At 38.7% G+C, this 17,768-nt stretch overlaps 1 protein-coding gene across 2 annotated transcripts in view; it reads left to right on the top strand.

Moving 5' to 3' along the window:
• The window catches only part of LOC115449933 (translational regulator orb2), an 87,588-nt gene extending 70,734 nt beyond the window's left edge, over positions 1-16,854 (top strand). The window contains exons 5-10 of one of the 2 annotated variants that reach the window (XM_030177827.2): positions 1,537-1,649; positions 3,199-3,409; positions 4,153-4,238; positions 5,392-5,493; positions 5,972-6,076; positions 6,904-16,854. In XM_030177827.2, coding sequence (XP_030033687.1) covers positions 1,537-1,649; positions 3,199-3,409; positions 4,153-4,238; positions 5,392-5,493; positions 5,972-6,076; positions 6,904-7,020 — 734 coding nt within the window. In that variant the 3' untranslated portion in view covers positions 7,021-16,854. The remainder of the gene's footprint in view (positions 1-1,536; positions 1,650-3,198; positions 3,410-4,152; positions 4,239-5,391; positions 5,494-5,971; positions 6,077-6,903) is intronic. The other variant, XM_030177828.2, reaches the window with a different exon arrangement.
• Positions 16,855-17,768: the final 914 nt, after the last annotated feature.

Raw genomic sequence — 17,768 nt, 5'->3', positions numbered from 1 at the left:
TAATCTCTCGACAGTCGACATTATATCGACGGTTGAAAGGCGAAATTTTTTTTTTCCATGTAGCCTTACAATTGTCGATATAATGACGACTGACGAGAGATTATCCCTCAGTAGACACGAGGCCTATGGACGCGCAGATCCAGGAACGATCACGTGCCCCACTGTGGTGTTACAATTTGGTCGGAGTCGGATAGAAATATCCCATAATATTTCGCCATTTTTAGATGTGTCTACATTGTTTATCTCTGTACCACCCTAAGGTCGACTGGTAGAAATGCCTCTGGCATTAAGTCCGCCTATATAAAATAAAATAAAAAAGCCTTTATTTCCACTACTCAACTTTACATTTAAAATTTAATCTTATACCTAAAAAGTTTTGTGACTTAATTCATTTAATTAATAGTAGTCGGCTCTGCGGCGTAGGCCTCCCTTAGTTGCCTCCACACCTCTCTTACGCGTGCTTGTTGCATCCAGTTACCTCCACATCTTTGTTCAAAGGTACCCCTCCATCTTATCTTTAGTCTTCCTTTTTTCCTTTCGTTTTCCCTTGGTATCCACTCCGTTACGCGCTTTGTCCATCTATTATTTTCTAAGCGACATAATATGTGCCCAGCCCAATTCCATTTCAGTGTTCTGATTCTTTTTCTTACATCTGCTATTTTTGTTTTATTTCTTATGATAGTGTTGCTTGTTTTATCGGACAGTTGCAGTTGAAGCATACTCCTTTCCATTTTCCTTTGGCTGATTGCAAGTTTTTTGTAAATAAAGTGTATAAATAAATAAATAGTCACTTTTTTAGAATGTATTAATGCTCTTCATTCTTTTCTTCAAATCCATTCGATGAAAACGATTGATTGTTCTCTAAATGCATCCATAGACCTTGGCCCAGTGTGGTGTTGTTGTATCGGTTGCCAAGCAACCGATGCGACAACGATTGGCGCCGCCCTGCCGGCAAGGACGATGCGACCGGCTCCGAACTGATGAATTATTTAAAATGGGAACTTGCGTCAGTGAAAACTATGTTCTGGCTTGCTGGATAGCGACCATTGTACACAAGGTGTTAAAGCCTACCTTAGTGGCCCTAGGAATTGACGCGTTCCGGGATCAGCCTGTGTGTATCCCGTTCCAACAGGCCGGCATAACAGTGTCGACTGTCAAGGGGTAATCATCTCTGGTCAGTCGACATTCTGTTGGACCCCATTTAACTTGACATCAGGAGCAGTGAGATCTCTTTGCCGTGCACACTATGATATTAAACCATATAGTTAGGTATAGACTTGACATAAAATTTTTGCTCCAAAAGTGATTACCAATTGGTGATAAGTCGCTGTCTTATTCAAAATGTCCGTGTGACGAGATGTCACAGCGTTCTTAGATATACAAAAATAATATATTTACAGAAAATAAATATGAAGTAATTTACATTGATGATTCGCTATTTCACGGTACATTGTGTGACCGTAAAATAAGCGCAAGTTTTGTATGACAGTCTTCCCAATTCCTGCTCTGTATAATCTTAGAACTCTTTCGTTCCAGATGAGATTACGTCGTCGTTCCGCCGCTTCGGGCCACTGGTGGTGGACTGGCCTCACAAGGCCGAGAGCAAGAGCTACTTTCCTCCAAAGGGATACGCGTTCCTTCTGTTTCAGGTGAGCATTAGTTTATCAGCCCTGTATTACATACTGTCACACTGCTGCACGGGCCTCCTCTACTACTGAGAGGGATTAGGCCTTAGTCCACCACGCTGGTCTAGTGCGGGTTGGTAGACTTCACACACCCTCGAAAATTTCTAATAGAGAACTTCTCAGGTATGCAGGTTTCCTCACGATGTTTTCCTTCATCGTTAAAGCAAGCGATAGCAATGAATACACACATAATTTTAGTGGTGATAGCCTAGTTGGGTGTGGAACGGACTGCCGAGACGAATGTCCGCAGGTTCAAATCCCAAGAGCACACACTTCTGAGCATTAGTTACCTTCACATAATATAAAACGAAGTCGCTTTCGCTGTATGCCGCTAAGATCTTTTAAACTATACATCAGATAGTATGAATTGAATTGAATTGAATGCAGTTTTCAGCAATAGATAGTGGTTCAAGAAGAAGATTTTTATGCATAATACTTGCATATTATAGTATAGAAAATATATTTTAAAACGAAATCTACCTCCGTATCTGTCTACCTGTCTGGTCGCGACAAACTCGACTGCCCAACGGATTACGATGAAATTTGGTATGGAGATAGTTTGAGATCCTAGGAAGGACATAGGCTAGTTTCTATCTCGGGAAAAGTATAGCGGGACTTTTATCTCAGAAAATTCTTTCACGCGGACGAAGTCGAGAGCAAATGTTAGTTTACCATAATAATGTTTTTTGGGGATAAAAATTCCGGTATAAAATATTTTCCTGGGATAAGAGATATCCAATAACCTTCCCAGGGTCCTTAACTATCTCCATACCAAATTTCATAAAAATCCGTTAAGTAGATTTTGAGAAAATTGATAACATACAGACAGACAGATCAAAGGGGACTTTGTACTTTATTATGTATAGACTTTATATCTTACTCAAATGGGCATTTCTTTAAATTATATAAAAATAAACTTAACAAGCTAGGCAGTTGTTTCGGCCTCTGAGAATTTAATATTTCAAAGAAGATGTTTATTTATTAATTCTAGGAATAGATTTTATTTAAAGGATTTTTTGTGAAAAAAGAAATAAATTTTAAAGAAATTATAGTGAAATTTGTTTTTAAACATTTTTAAGAGTAAGAATGGCTTAGTGGGGCTATCATGTTATCGCCCCATCTCTTTTACGCCCGCGCCATAATTCATGATGACGTCACGATTCATTTGCGCCACGTTGGCTTTTCTGTTTTACTCTCACTCTAGACATCAAATTTCAAGACGTATTTCTTCTTGAACGGGTTTTGATAAATTTATTTTGGATGAGATTAAAAACCTTTATACATATTTCTTTTTGAAACAAAAATCAAATTTTTAGTGTGTAGATTGTATTTTTAAGATGAATTAGTTTTGCAAATACTGCTAGGATCACGCTTCTTCTATAGAGATGGATTAGACCTTGCTCCACCACGTTGGCAGGGGAGACTTCACATACCTTCGAACTTCTTTAGAAAACTTCTCAATTATGCAAGTTATTGTTTTCCAAATAATAAACCCAATATCCTTCCACTACAGGACGAGAGCTCAGTGGCCGCTCTGATGGAAGCGTGCATCACCGACGATGACAAACTGTATCTGTGTGTGTCGTCGCCCACGATCCGCGACAAGCCGGTGCAGATCCGGCCGTGGCGGCTCGCTGATGCGGACTACGTGCTGGACGCGAGCATGCCGCTGGACCCGAGGAAGACTGTGTTTGTGGGCGGAGTGCCGCGCCCTCTGAAGGCTGGTGAGTATCTTTGTGTAACATGTTCCACCTTATAGGTCATACTGCTGGAACCGGGGGAGACTGTGTTCTTCTGAAGGCTGGTGGGAAATATACCTCACGATTCCACTGAGTGAAGAGTGGCCACTGCTCGTTCTATATTTTAGTTTTTAATTCAATCAAATAATATCTACTCAATATGTAGAGAGAGAGTTAAAGTGCTCTTGAAAGCCCACACGTAAGTAAATTGTAACTTTTTCTATTTGGAACAAAAATAAATTTATGTAACTCTTCTAAAATCATTATTTTTTTTACATACTTCCTAGACCCCGCCTACTCATATGGTATAGAGACGTAATTGTAAGCGTATATATCAATTGTTTTATATACAAATAAGCATTGATTAACGCATTTCATAATCGTTGTCTCATCCTCTCCCATTGACCGTCCTGAGCCGAGGTTCGTAACCCGTTAGTATGTACCCTTCAGGTCGCTTAATATCCGAGGTTTTTTTCCCAAATGCTTCAACTTCTGTTTATTAAATATAACTCTAAATATTTTAGGAATAGTGTTTCATTTAGGGTGAAAAGGGGGGGAGGCGAACTCCGCTATTTGATATGTTTACGAGCGCCTTCAGCACTCACCCAAAAGTCCACTATATTTGTAAAAGAAAAATAACACATCAAAAAGTACCATTAGTAAACTCGTCCGAAATTCGGCTGGACCGAATCATAGTGCAGCGGTAACGTGAATTGTTCTGATTCCAGTGGAGCTGGCGATGATAATGGACCGGCTGTACGGCGGCGTGTGCTACGCCGGCATCGACACCGACCCGGAGCTTAAGTACCCTAAGGTGAGAACTATCACTTAGGGGCCGTTGAAGTGTTACGTAACGCAATTGGAGGGCAGGAGGGGTCTTGTAAAACGTTACGATGCGTAACAGGCGCGGGAGGGGTTCGTACAACGCGTTATGTAACATTATTTTTCTTTATTTTAAAACAATAAAGGTATTTTAGCGATTTTCCGGTACTTTGCGAAAAAATTTAAATTTTTGAGTTACATTACTTTTTGAAGGGGGGCGGGGGCGAACAGGAAAATGTTTCGGCGTATTACATGGGGGGTGGGGGAGGATATTAAAAATATTGCGTTGCGTAATATTGGAACAGTCCCTTACTACCATAGTTAGCTACATTTTTATATTAGTGACCCTGAACACCCTGTATTATTGTGGAAGCCTTGGTGTAGAACAGTAGGTTTTGGAAATGGATGGAAATGTTTGTGGTTTCAGAATCACATTTTTTTTGATGAATGCTAAAACACGCCACTGATAAAGTCAAAGGAGAGCAAAATTCGCAGTTTATATGTGGACAACATATTTACAGCAGTTATTTTAGATTAAAAACCGAACTGATGAACCTGGGCAGCAGATTTTAGAGGACACTCACTCGATTTAATTAATCATTCGTTTATTTAACTTTAGTGACTTCCATAATACAAACAAATGGAAAATTATTAAGTATTTCAGAAACCTACACACATATATAAACCTTACTACATGGGGCGGCGGAAATAAAGTGGCCTACACTCATCTATATATATAAAATGAATCCCTATTTCCCTTAGTCACGCCATCACGCGTGAACGGCTGGACCGATTTAATTATTTTTTTTTGTTGTTTGTTATTGTCAGGAAAAGGTTATTATGAAAGAAAAAGTTCAAAAAATTGCGCGGAAAATTAGAAAATTTATGAAAACTTAACGACATTATTAATTTTACATAACTGTCACTGGTTTGAAATAACTGTCAGCGATCGACAGAATGCGTGCGTGCATACATAGTTAAGACAGGACAACGTCTGTCGGGTCAGCTAGTAAAAAATATAAAGCCGGCGCTGAGTGGGAGACAAAACAAAACGGGTTCCATCTTCGGGAATCGTCTGCTAGATTTTTCAAAGTATTCAAGTGTAAATGTTCCAAAATCTCAACAACATTTTGTGTATGTTCCAGGGCGCCGGTCGCGTTGCGTTCTCGAATCAGCAGTCGTACATCGCGGCCATCTCGGCGCGCTTCGTGCAGCTTCAGCACGGAGACATCGACAAGCGCGTAGAGGTACGATATCCCAAGTTTTTGATGTTATCCCAAGTATTTAGTGGGTTACCACATAATATGTTACCCCATGTGTTTGATATGATACCCCATGTGTTTGATGTTACCCCATATATTTGCTGGGGTACGCTGTTTTAATTTGTTAACTTGCGTGTTTGATGGGCCACTATATTATGGTGTATACTTAATGATTTTACCCCATTATATATATGACGAGACGAGCTTGGCGTTTGCCTGATGGTAAGCGATACGACCGCCCACTCTGCTTGGCGGCAGGAATAAACATCGCAGTGATACCTACTCAGGCGGACTCTCACATATGAGAGACCAACCAAGTTATTGTTTCACCATCACCATTCGTTTATTGAAAAGGCAATTTGATATTTGCCCTCTGTCCTCATAACGGGTAGTTTGATGTTGGTGTCTTTGATGAAGGCTTGTGTAATGATGTGTTGGTAACGTGTGATGGCAACGCTTACAGGTGAAGCCGTACGTGCTGGACGACCAGATGTGCGACGAGTGCGCCGGCGCACGCTGCGGCTCCAAGTTCGCGCCCTTCTTCTGCGCCAACGTGACCTGTCTGCAGGTAAATAGTTAAACAGCCTCGTGTTTTTCATCAAAAATCAGCTGCAGTACAGAGCTAAATTAGGGTTCCTATTGTTGGTACAATATATTTTTGTAACATAAATATAATTCTGTTATTGTTTGTTCCAATAATAAAAACCTTTTTTCTTTCTTTCTCTATATTATACTACTGAGTGTAGACCTCTATTACTAAGATTTTAGGCCTAACTCCATCACGCTGGTCTCGTGCGAGTTGGGACACTTCACATACCCTTAATTTTATTTAGATTTCTCACGTTTTTAGTTATTTTTACGATATTTTCCTTTATTTTCAAGTAATTTATAAACAATAATCATGTAACTTCAAACTCAACTTTGCACTTCTGCCAACTTCTTTCGGGATAAAGGCAGTGTTTTGTTAAACCAGCTCGTAATCGTGAGACATATAATTTATAATACCTATATCTTTAGTTATGTTTATATTATTACGGACTAGCTGACCCGACAGACGTTGTCCCGTCTTAACTATGAATTTGCAGCGCGCATTCTGTCAATCGCTGACAGTTATTTCAAACGATTGACAGTTAGATAAAATTAATATTTCCGTTAAGTTTTCTTAAACTTTCTAATTTTCCGCACATTTTTTTTGATTTTTTTTTTTCATAAGAACCTTCTCCTGACAATAACAAACACAACAAAAAAATCAATAGTGAAACCGGTCCAACCGTTCACGCGTGATGGCGTGACCAAGGGATTCATTTTTATATATATAGATTTGTTTTGTACTATCTTTGTCAAATTATTTTTCTTTTTTCCTCCTTTTTATAACATATGTTTACACAATTCCAGTACTACTGCGAGCACTGCTGGGCGACGATCCACTCGCGGCCGGGCAGGGAGTTCCACAAGCCTCTGGTGAAGGAGGGCGCTGACCGGCCGCGCGCGGTGCCCTTCCGCTGGTGTTAGTGTGGGCCGCGTGGGCGAGCGTGGGCCAGCCGCGTGGGCAAGTAATGCGTGCTGGGGTAATTTCTGGTTAATTTCGAAATGGGGTAATCAGTTAATTGTGATGGGGTTACTTTTTGATGGGGTAAAGATACCCGTTGGGTATGCTGTTTGTTTGTGATTAGGAATTTGCTTTGGCCCTCGATTTAATAACATCTGTCGCCCCTTCGTGTAATCTCTAGTTGAAGCATAGCTATTTTTAGTGAATTTTGGCTATTTTTATATTTATTCTTGCACGATGCGATGGGAGCTGACTATCTAGCATGCGATTAAGCCCAGACTTGCCCACGCGCAGGGCTCGGCGTTACCGCGCCCGAGTTCCATGTTATCGAGGCAATTCGATGTGAAAAGTTGTCGTCCGAACAAGATTACGCAAAAATTCTTAATGTTGAAATATAGAAAAATATATTAAAAATAACTTAGTTGACGGCCACTCCATTTGTAATCATGTATCGGTGGTGTGGTCGGGTTTGGTAAATTTTAGATTTTCCCCCGCGTTTTCTTGTTTCGACGATATCTGAGGCCGGTGTATGTAAACCTGGCAACACTGGTGCGTTGGTAGAACATAGCAGTGGTGTAAATCTACCAAAGTCCGTCATTCCCAATACCAAAAAGGTGAGCTACTGAATATTTCTACCAACGTGGTAGAAAATGCCAATAAACGGACATGACTTGCGAAGACAACCTCCTGATTGGTCGACACAGACGTCTCACGGCGTTCGGAAATTAAAAATAATTACCCATTGTATAATGTTAAGCAAAATATAGAATTCAAGTACAAGACGCTAAATGGACGCCGCGGAACGTCCGCGCGGTGTTGCCAGCTCGGGGGAAAACTCCCAAAATGGTAGAATCCGCGCGGAGGTTCCGCGACGTCGGTTCGTTTTAAGCAAAATGTATCCAAAAAAAAAAATATTAGCTAGTTGTCCGTTTGTCGTTTGTGATTTTTGATGATGCACATTATCTGGGGCCTGTTGGTGATCACCTTCAGGGCCGGAGTGCACGCTCACTTAGAGAAGTAATATAAGGCATAAGTGTATGTCTAAACTTTCACAAAAATGATGCGGTCGAAGCCGCGTCGTTGACGACTTCGAAGCCGCCAAGGCGGCTATCGGATACGGCTTCGACGCGGCGTCTGGCCGTGTTCAACAACGGTACCTGTGTAGCTAGAATGAATTTCCTAAATCTAGATTTTTTTTTCACCCCCTTACCCCGATTTTCTCGACGCGGACGTTGCGGTCGTCTCTATTTGGAATGTTTGGACCCGTGGCTCGAGTTGCTCGACAATGCTTGATAAATCAATTTTTATTGCTGTTATCTGGTTATTTTTTTAATTTTATAGTCTTATAGAGGGTAATTTTGACATTGCGTTACTAAATGAAACCACATACTTACTATATAGATCTGTCTTGGTTGGATTTTGCTGTCTGTTCCCGGTTGATAACGCTTGCTTCTTATCTGTAGTTTGAGACTTGATGCGATTAATTTTTGTATGGGTGAATCGTTGTGAAAATATCTACTTGGAAATGACACTTTACAATTAGATACTTGAGCCGTAGATGTGAAATAAAAAAAAGTGTAATTTTCCAACAAAATCAATATTAAAGAGTATTTTCAATTTTACGCGCCCTAATACCACTACAACTACTTTAAGAGAATTCGTCGCAGCGACATCATACTTTCAGTCAGAAATACACTCACACGCCACATTCGCATTAAACTACAAAATGATAAAAAAATCTGAAAACTAAAACAAGGATTTTTCGCAAAAATATTAGTTATTAATGAATGATTTTTGAACAATGTCAGCAAAGATGGAAGACGAGTATGTGGTTTCATTTAGTAACGCAATGTCAAAATGACCCTGTATATGAAACTAGAATGCCTGACTAGCGTTGTCGCGTGACTCGGTCCTATACCCCGTAAGGATCAGAACACCACTTCGTTTTTGGGTTGGTTTCCTTTGCCTTGGCATCTACGGGAGGCGGTAGGATTGTGTCTAGGATTTCTGGACCAAGTCTCTGGCATTGTTGCCCGTCCTGTTGGCTCATTTGCATTGGTTGTCGCGTCAGTGGAAACTGTCAGTCGAGGCTCAAGTGTGAGTCAACTGTCAGTCGAGGCTCAAGAAGTGCTCGTTGAGCAGGATGATCCAAGTTGGTTAACATTGATTTTTTAAGCTATCAATGATTCAATAATGATAAATGTTTCGTTCTATTGCAGTGTTACTACATTGCATTAATATAAAATAAGTCCTTGATACATAATAATAAAGGTCATTTTCGATAGTTTGAAACAATTTTGACCTCCACAGCACTCAGTCGAAAGTGATTTTGGAAAGTGCTATGGCATCTTTACTTCGTATAACGATTGGCATACTATACTATGATATCTGTGGATCGAACAATAATAGCCAGGGTTTGGTTAATCCCTGGAGCGATCCAAGATACCTATCGGGATAGCGGGCAGTCGAACAGTGCGAATGAGCCAATGGTTGTATTCGATAGTTACCAAATCTGGCTGTAGTTAATTTTTAGCGTTTCTTATAATATTGTTAATAATATATTGATGTTTTTTCCTTTGGTCGATGCCGGGATAGTGCAATAGAATTTGTAGTTTAGACTTATAGTGTTACGGTCGTTTTTTGGACACGTTTGATTCTAATCTTGCTCGCAGCGGCGGCGCCGAAGCCGAACTATTTTGAAGGGTCTGATTTGGCTCAAAAGTTGTCTTCAAGTCCACGATGAGCTGTGTTGAGCCTCGTACGTTTTGAGCATAGTTTTTGAGTCTAATTTGGCGTCTGCCTGTGTCCACTTTACGGCTCTGGAGCTCGTGTGCCTTGCTGAGAATTTCGTGTTTTATTTTACCTCTTAGTTATTCATTTTAGTATCAGGAATATAGGTTTAAATATCATTTCCATCAATCTGAATTCGAAATGTAAATTTCCATTATCAGTTTTGAACCCATGGCCCAAGTTAAAAACGTGAGATCAGTATATATGTAGTATGTTATTAGGCGAGACAAGTAAATAACTATGAATTATAACACAATTATAAATTGCTTATAGTTTGTGATTTACCCCATATAATGCAGGAATTTAATAGGATATAACACTATACCCCAATAAACAATGTTTAGCTACCCCAATTTAGATTTGCAAAATGTGTTTTTCTCAGTATTTTGGCACACGATGCTCCTAGTATTGATAATTGTTGAAGAATTTGTGATTCGTTTTGCCTTACGAGTGTGCTACGGATATTGATGGCATTTGAGATTGGAGTATTCGACAGATTAATGCTCAGAGTTTGTATATTCGCATGGATGCAGTCACGGCATAATAATTGCAATCGACAACTTTACTTCAACAGCTAACTATTTGTGTAATGTTAATTTTAGTTTTGTAAAAGTTTCTGAAGTGTTAGCATTTTCATGAAATTTCCAGCCTGTAATCTCGAAATATAGACATAATCCAAGTAAAATATTAAAATATATTCATTCATTTCCATACGCACTGTTAAAATTCAATAAATAAATTGGAGTAACATCGAACCTATGGATATATCAATTCGTATTCCCGTCTCAAATGCCCGTCAAGCTTGCAATTCTTTTTTCTATATCGGACCAACGCGTATGTCGAAATTCGTCTTTGTTTCGACTCAGATGTCGGACAGTACGGGCAGAGCTGAGCGGTGTCGCTCCCGCGGGGTACTCGGGTAGCGTACACGGTTTTAAAGTAAATTTGCACCAATTTCTCTTGTTAATATTTATATCAGACATTAAAGCTTTAGTATAATATAGATTAGATATGTATTTATATAGGTAATTGAATTAGAGAATTGTAGGCAATTTTTGATATCTAATTCGGGGGTGTTTGCCTATAAGAGTTGCTCTGTAGGACAGGGTTTTTCAAAGTTGAATACTCGTTTCATGGGGTGCGCATAGGGGTGAGGAAAACCAACTAAACACATTAACTTGTGATTGCTTGAAACATAACAAAATGTTCACCATATATATTTCAGTTTTATTTGAAGGGGTATCTTATCTTAGAAATGGGAGTAAGTAGAGATAAAACTTTGAGCAACCCTGATGTACTTTAGATGACCCTAAACACCACATTGGTCGAGATTTTTCTATCATTTGCTAGGTATAGTGATATTTCAAACCGCCCAGCATTGCCCGTCGAAATTTGGATAAAATTTGCAACGACTTAACCGTTGTCATTTGTTATGGCGCCATACGTTTGCCCCGTGGTAGTTTTTCAAAGAATTAACGAAAACTGTGAAAACAGTAATGGAAAAATTGGGGTAACATAAAAACTAATCGAAAATTTATATTTAAAAGAACTTAATATATAAATGCTGTCGATCTATTGAAAATCATTTTTTATGCATTGGGATACCCCATTACTGAAAACTTTAACAAATTTTTACCCCATTCCTTAACACCTTAAAAATTTTCTTAGTTTGGGGATTCGTTTAATTTTATCGATATACTACCACGGGACGAGCGTTGGCTTTTTCGATGGTTTTTAAATATCGTGTACTTAACCGTCTCGTGGGGTCAGCGTTAACCCAAACCCTACGGACGTTAGACTGTAGACATAAAAGACTTGTGTGTTGAAAAATTTTTTGATGAGTTTTTTGCGATGGTTTCGATAGATTTTTTCGTGTCGTCTATTCTCAATTTTGCGAGGCTAAACAGTGCCTTTACGTGGGCGAGTGTTAGTGTTACCCCCTCCCTATGATACCCCACTTGGGGTAGATTGACCTCGTTTTGAAAAAATGGGGCATTCACCCCGTTTTGCCAGAGCGGGGTGCGCGTAGTTCCTTGAGGCCCGGCAATGTTCACGTCGTGTTTTTCCTGCGATCGACAGTTATTTCTACACTGCATGGCGTCGTGTCGGTTTCTGCCCCATTCGCGCGCACTACAGCGTTCTATTTTTCACACGTCGAATGGGGTAAAATGGCGCGACAGTTTTGTTTCAGAGAACGTAGTCGCATCTCGCATCTACGTAGTGCGTTTTAGTGCAATCTGCCATCACATACCAAGACAATTTATGGGACTTTTTTAGGTCGTAAATGAACATACGGTTCGAGTATTACACAATTAAAGTAGGCGAAATATTTGAATATTTATATATTTTCTTAGTATTTAGATACGGCATGTACAGAACGCGCGCGACGGTCGACGCTCGCGGCCCGTCGCGCGCTCGATAGTCAAATAATAGTTTTCAAATAACTCTAGTGAATGCGAAATTGCGGATTCGTGATTTTTTCTCTAAATAAATTAATAAAAAAATAATAAATAAATAAATAGAAGTATGTTAGTGAATATTTTTAATGTCACGCCTTGTTAACGCCCTCGTCACGCCTGGTTTTGTCGTTCACCCCCCACTCGGCACTTACGCTCCCTTACCCCCGTTTCATGGCGTTTGTTTTTTTTTTTTTTAATGCATTTTTCCACAAATTGCTAACGGTATTTCTTGGTACAAGGTTTATTTGGCGGTTGTAGAACGTTTACAGAATTTTTTTAAACAACCTGTGCGCGAACGTGTGTTTAGAATGGAGTTTACTTTGTAACATTTATTTTACGATGCGCGGTGTCGTTTTTTTTGTCGTAATCCCCCCCAATGTTTTGCTCAACGTTTGGATACGCCCCCTTACTGAACGAAAGCCGATATCGACGGGACGCGCGTGTGTGTGTGAGTTTTGAGTGAGTAGCGTTGCACTGTCCCATTTTGTATTTTTGTATTTTTATAAAAACGACTATGAAAAATTTGATACAATTCGTGAAAAGTGATTTTTTTACGCGCGCGCAACGGACGCGGGCGGAGCCCCGCGGGGCTCGCGCGCCGGCGTCCCTAAAACTTAATTGGTGTTTATAGAGTTTTAATGTGGTGTGACTGTGAAGCCGTGGTGAAGCCGCGGCCCAGCTGGATGTCGCCGCGTGTCGAAGACTCGCGGCCCGATTAGTGGTTTCGTTTAGTTCAATTGATGTTTGTCGGGCGATTCGGCCCATGTTTTATTGTTGTACGCACGTTTTTGGATCGGTTTGAGGCCGCCTCGCGGGCCGTGGGTTGCGGCGCGATCCGCGTTCGCGTTTTCTGTTCGTTTTGACGAGAGGTTTTCGTTTTTTTGGTTTAGGTGTCGCTGCGAGGCGGTGGTTTTTTCTCTCGATAACGTTAGTTTGTAGGTCTTTGCTTTTTTTCTTGTTTTTTTTTTGGTTTAAGACGGTTTTTGTGCCGATTCGGGGCAGATTGTTGCAGAGATGAGTCGGTGATATAGTTAAAAGAAATACTGGGTAATTTACCCCTTTTTCCGTTGTAATAAAGGCGTTTATCCACCGAGTCTGTCTTGTGGGAGTAAGTTTCCTACTCTGGACCGGCTTCACCCCGGCCCCTCTGCAACAGTCTCCCCACAGTTCCTGTTGTCGGTTGAGTTGTAATGAACGGGTGTAACGATGCGCGTGTGTTTCCATTAGTAGCTCGCATGGCATATCAGGACTCGGGCGACGCGGGGGGCACCCTGACTACAACAAAACACTATTTTTAATCGATATTTATAGCGTAATGTTTAATGTATTTTCGACTCGGAGGTTCGATGTTCGTGTCCCCCCTACAAACTCCCCCCCCCTGTCCGCACACGAGCCCTTCCCCCCACTCCTGTCCCCTTCTACATCACGTTACGAATGGGTGTCGCACGTTTCAATGCATGTATATAAATATCGTTGCGAGTTAGTCGAAAAAGATAAAAACCGCCAAAAAAATGTTTTTTTACTATATTTAAAAGTACGGCACGAGGTTCGTTCGTACGGTAGCTAGTTGGCGGCGCGCGGCTCTGCCCGCGTCTGTCTTGTAAAATTCTCTTAGTAAAATTATCATTAGAACAATTCATTAATAATCTAGTTGAATATTTTTAATGTGAATAAAATAGGATGTTGAATTTCCTTATTTTTTCGTGATTTATAGTTCAATGTTGCGTCGCTTGGCGGCGTGTTTGACCGGTGTATATTTTTATATGATTTTTGTTTTACCCCAAAAATTTTATTTACCCCAATTCGAATCGGGTGTTTACTGAAATTATCCTTTAGATCAATCTCGAATCACACCGAAAATGATAACCACTAGACAGTCAAACACTTCGTCACGCCGTCACTTCGTGTGGTTTTCTATTTTTGACTCGTGTAACGCGCAAGGCGTTTGACATGCGTGCGCCGTCGGAAGACGCGGTAGACGTTGCGCCGGCTCTGGAAATGCGAGTTTGCCGTGAGGTGCGCGCCAAATGTTGATTTGTTGCTTTTCGATTGTGACTTTAATGATCAGCGTTTAAAGTCGTTAATTTAAAATGAATATTGAAAGATGAAGATGGTATGATTTGGCATTTTGAATTTTAATTTCATTGATAAGTTAAAAAAAAACACGATCGACTCATATTATGTGTTGAGGTATATGAAAAACTGAAAATCCATTGTATGAAGTTGTGAGAATCTTTTTAAATATTTTTTGGTAAACTTAAAATAACATCGATGTTTGGCGCGTACATTTATTTTTATAACTAGCTCAAATGTTTTTTTGTATTAGAATGAATTATTGATTAGTGTAATATCAATTGATGTGTTATGAAATTTCTATTTTTTAAAGAATATTAATAGTTGCTTTGTGGTATATTTTTAAAATTAAATGCTTTTCACTATGGATTCCTTTGATGACGTTTTTTTATTTATTGTACGATTAGTGTTTTCAAAATGGCGGCGTGTGTCTATTAGCGGCGAGTCGGCGCTTCTGTTTCAGATTCAATATATTTTTATAGACGTTGATTGTATTGTTGACATGAAATGTTCGTTTTCTGGCCTGTTTTGTGATTTTTTGGAGCGCAGGCGCGGTTGGATGATTTTGTTTAATCATAATTAGGACACAAGAACATATATTAGTTGCGTGCTTTTGAATCCCTAAAAATTATGCACTTAAATACGCGAAAGCCATTTTAAAACTTATGGGGTTCGTTATAAGGTTTAAAGTGTCGCTTTTTTTTTCTCCCCCAAAAGTCTAGCCGCGCCTACGTGTTATCGCCGTTTGGTGCCCCCCCCCACCCCCCATTTTTCCGTTAGCGGTGCCACGACGCCTAGCGACGAAATAGTGAGATTTGTTAAGTTAATTTGTAAGCTTTTCTTTTAGTGGTAAGAATTTTTTGGAGTGTTAAGGAACGCTGCGTGTGTGACCGGCCCAAAAGGTTTAACCAACATAAACAATAATAGTTGTCACTGCTGTTGAAGAAAAAACTATCAGTATTATTGTGTCGAATGGATGGTAAAATATTGGTTTCGGTACTTACATTATTCGCAAACAATAAAATATGTAGTGTCAGTTATATTTGACAGCTAACTAATGTATTTAATATTAGCCAATCACAGCGGCCCTTCGCCTATGTACTGCGTATGCTGTCAAGCCATACGCATTAAGAACTTTAGTATTACTCTATCCTTAGCTAAAGGTTGAATATAATCATTAGAGTAAATTGCAGTAATATATCCGAGCAACATTATGCAATGGTTTTACTAAACAACTATATTGTCGCAAATGGACAAAGAAACATTTTGATACCACATTTTGTCGTATAATAAAACAAATATGGAGAAAACGATGTTAAATGAAAGTATTACTCTAGAAAAGTTAAAGAAAAACTTTTTGGATTACTCAAGTTTTTACCCCATGTTGACATCGAAATAAAAGTAGTTTTCTATTTTCTCTTCACATAAAAAATAGAAAAAAAAAACAAAAAAAGACGAGAAAATCAGAAAAATATTTTTGTTTTGATGTATTTACCCCATAATTTTTACCCAATTTCACTTGGCCGGTCACCCCAGCGTTATCTCCCGCACCGAACGGCACACGATAACTTATACCTTTGCCTGTACAGTTACTTGGTAATGTCTATTTTTTTCTATCTAATGGAAGGAGAGTATTAAAATGAATTTGAAATTTGCCCGTGTTTTGCTTTAGGGATGGTGCAATTTTTTTGTTTTCGATTTTTTTTTGAGACGTTATGTTTAAACGTTGAATGACTTTTTTTTCAAACATTTGGATTTCTTTTGTGTTCATTTTGATAAAGAAATGGTGTGGTCACGTATCGACTGGTAGATAACCCATGTGGTAAACTATCAAAACATAAAAACCGCATTCAATTTTGATGCTTGTCAGTTGTAACGTGACTTCACATAAAGAGGTAATATAGCGTATCGTGCCCCCAAATCCTTATCACGGGCTATTATATTGACCAAAGATGTTACCAAAAAATCAGTGGAATGATCGACGCCGCGCCAAGCGATTCCTAAACATAATTTCGACATGGCATTCGCGGATTCCGCGCGAGTTAAAAAAAAATCGCGAATTTCGCATATCACGAAACGCGCGCGGAAATCGCGAACGCGTTAATGAAGCCCGTTTTGATGTATTTTTGACGTTTATTTATTTTTTACCTCGTTTTTTATATAACATTTTTTTTTTATCGTAGCGTAGTTATTTCAGTATTTTTTTTTGTTGTTTTGTTATTCACCGCAACTAGATGTTAAGCTTTTTGCAAATGTTATGCACCTCGACGGTAAGAATATAATGAATTGTGCGTTTGTAAATCTGAGCTTTACCGAATATTGTATGATATATTTTTTGTTTTTACATTTTTTTTCATACATTTATTTCTATATAAAGCGGGCGGGTCGGATGCGTCGCGGCTTTAAAAAAGAAAAAACAAAAAAAAAAATCTTACCTGTGAAATTTACCTGAAAATGTGTACTATCCAGCGAAAATTCAATTAATTTATCCATTTTTTTTCGGTCATGTGAAAGTGTCCTGATATACTATCTTGTGAAAATGTAATTTATTCTGATATCTTAATTGTTTTGACGCGACACAACCGGTCCGTCGCTCGTTAATTTATGTATATGTACTCGTATAACGTAGATGAAATCCGTAGATTTGGATTTAAAGGCGTTTTTTTTTTTTATTTTAAGAGTGTATACTTGTTTCAATAGTATTATAGTAGTGTAAAGTGACGGCGCCAGAGAGGTGAGCGGTATTTGGAAGTTTTTGAACGTCTCCTTTGCGTGTTATATATACGTGAAAATAAATACTTACTAAGATTGATAATTATGATGAAAAAAAAATTATTTTATTTTTTTCTATCGAGGAATGGAATTTGGGGTAGTTGTCTTTTTCGTTTTTATTTTTTTTTTCGGGTTTTTTCAGTTCTAAATAAAAAAATGTGACAATGTAATACGAATTGGTAGTTATCAATCTTGGTGTAGACTTTAATATATTTATGTATTATTGACGACTCAAATTGGAAGCTCTGGCAAAAATAAATAAAATAATTGAAAGTCACGAAAATTTACTCCATTTGAGTTGTTATGATTGAAACTTATGGTAATTTAAGTATTGTATGTAATATATTTATGTTAATATATTGGTGATAAATGACGTCATCCAAAAATATACCCAAGTCTTTGAAATTATATAATTTAATACTTGTAACTAATATTTTTTGGATGGTAACATTAAATTAATGCATGACGTAATGATACATTAGTGACACAGCATGGAAAAAAGATTTTTTTATAGGTTTATATTTTTTTATTAAGTTGATTGCCAGCCAGCGTTTTTTTAGATTTTTTTTATTGTATTTGGTATTTTTTCAATTCATATGATATGATTTTTTTTTATA

The sequence above is a fragment of the Manduca sexta genome, chromosome 1, assembly GCF_014839805.1.
Source record: "Manduca sexta isolate Smith_Timp_Sample1 chromosome 1, JHU_Msex_v1.0, whole genome shotgun sequence".
Taxonomy (NCBI): Eukaryota; Metazoa; Arthropoda; class Insecta; order Lepidoptera; family Sphingidae; genus Manduca; species Manduca sexta.
Note: the sequence above shows the minus strand (reverse complement) of the source record. Positions and strands in the feature narration are given on the sequence as shown.